Below are 1,804 nucleotides of genomic sequence, written 5' to 3'. Positions count from 1 at the left end.
GGCTAATCTGGAATCATCTGAATAGAAAGTGGGATAGCTTCTTCTTCATAACTCTTATGAGATTTATTCAACTTCCTGGTGATTCTATACTGATTAATGTTTTCAAATAAAGCTTCTTACATCTTGGTTCATCCTCGTTTGATAAGTATTGTTTGAGATGAGTTTGGTCAACAGCAAGTAAAAGAACTCGAGAGTGGGTCGAACAGAGACGTGTTATTAGAGTCGGAATAACAAGGGTACAAGAGTAAGAAAGCCGGCTAGTCAATGCTCGGAGAGCTTCTAGCCGGAAGTACAAGAGAGCGGCGAGATACAAAGAGAGTAATGGAAACCCTAATCTAGCCGCAAGTCTGTGTGTCAAAATGGTCATGCCCTTTCTTCTTGTCCTCAACTCCTTATATAGTCTCTTAGGTCGGTTGTCTTAAACCTAATTTGTTTCCTTTGCTTATGGGCCTTTAAGCCTGCAGGCTTAGTCGAAATGACTGTTCGGCCCGAGCCGTTTGGTCGCCGTCTTCGGCTACTCGTCATCTAGCCAAAGCAGTCACTAGCCGAGTCGTAGCTCCTCGGGAGCCGGCTTCCAAGCCGATAGCCTCACAATCAATGGTAATGGACCTCCTGTTCGCTGGGCCTTGTGGGTGGTGACAATCCATCCCCAACAGTAAGTCCCCCCCTAGTTTGTTGTCGAGCCGAGCAATCGGTCGCAACGAATTAGTTAGTTAGGGCTTGAAGAATAGGAGGTTCAGTTATTGATTCCTTAATTTCATCGAGGAGCCGCCGATGGAGAGGTTTTTCGGGTCTTTTTAAACGAGTAACCGATTTGTCGTATGCTCGGTATCTCAGATGAGAGTTTTTCTAAACCGACAAATCGATTATGGTCGGTTCGTGATGTGACATCGAACCGTCATCGCTAGGGTTTTCGTCGAGAAGCCGAAAGGTCGCGTTTGAAGACGACGCGCGAGCCCGCCGACAGGCCCAATTAGGCCCGCTTAGGGTAATGATGGCACCTCGTGGGAGGCGCCTTCCCATTCTCTAATATGCAAGGGATAGAAATTCAAAATTTGATACAAATATTCAAAACTTGACCACAGTTTTGAATAAAAAGAAAGATCTTGATAAGGATAAAAAAAACCTAATTAAATTAAAATCCTTTCTTTGGCCCAATTTTCGATTAGAAGATTTAGCTTGTATGAAAAGCTATTGGTTTAATACGACTAACGAAAATCATTTCAGTATGATAAGAATACACATGTATACGCGATTTCAAATGCATTAATGGTAGATCCTTTTTACTATATCTTGACTATATATATATAATATTAAGTTACGGTATATGAAAAATATATAATATAAGTTACGGTATATGAAAACAATTGGATGCACAAATGTGAGGTATTGCTTTAAATTAAATCTTTATACATGAGATTCATTGAATTAATGATATAGATACCACTCAGAGCGGATCCATAAATAAATTTTTAAAATCCTCCTTTTTTAGATCGAAATTAAAACTTTTAATTTATAAAATTAAGAATTAAGAAGTTGATAATTAAATTCGGATCCTTGTACAAAAAAACTACCATTATTATTACTGATCAGTAAAATTCATATCTTTCAATTCATATTAAAAAGGGAAGGATTTCTTTTTATGATAAAAAATACATTCATTTCATTTCAAGAAAAAGGAAGTACTTTAGAAACATATGTATAAAAAAACATATTTTGTTGAGTCCCTTCATGCCTACTATAACTAGTTATTTCGGTTTTCTACTAGTAGCTTTAGCTATAACCTCAGTTTTATTTATTGGTC

General features: G+C 37.7%; 1 protein-coding gene across 1 annotated transcript; it reads left to right on the top strand.

The window, feature by feature from the left end:
• Positions 1-1,031: 1,031 nt before the first annotated feature.
• Positions 1,032-1,678, top strand: LOC130507822 (protein TIC 214-like; the record flags this gene model as incomplete). Its single annotated transcript, XM_057002464.1, is given in 1 exon segment — positions 1,032-1,678. A coding segment is annotated over 1 exon segment (239 nt), but the record flags the coding sequence as incomplete, so codon positions are not given.
• Positions 1,679-1,804: the final 126 nt, after the last annotated feature.

The sequence above is a fragment of the Raphanus sativus genome, unplaced genomic scaffold, assembly GCF_000801105.2.
Source record: "Raphanus sativus cultivar WK10039 unplaced genomic scaffold, ASM80110v3 Scaffold6102, whole genome shotgun sequence".
NCBI classification, from domain to species: Eukaryota; Viridiplantae; Streptophyta; class Magnoliopsida; order Brassicales; family Brassicaceae; genus Raphanus; species Raphanus sativus.
This window is presented reverse-complemented; position numbering and strand designations above follow the sequence as displayed.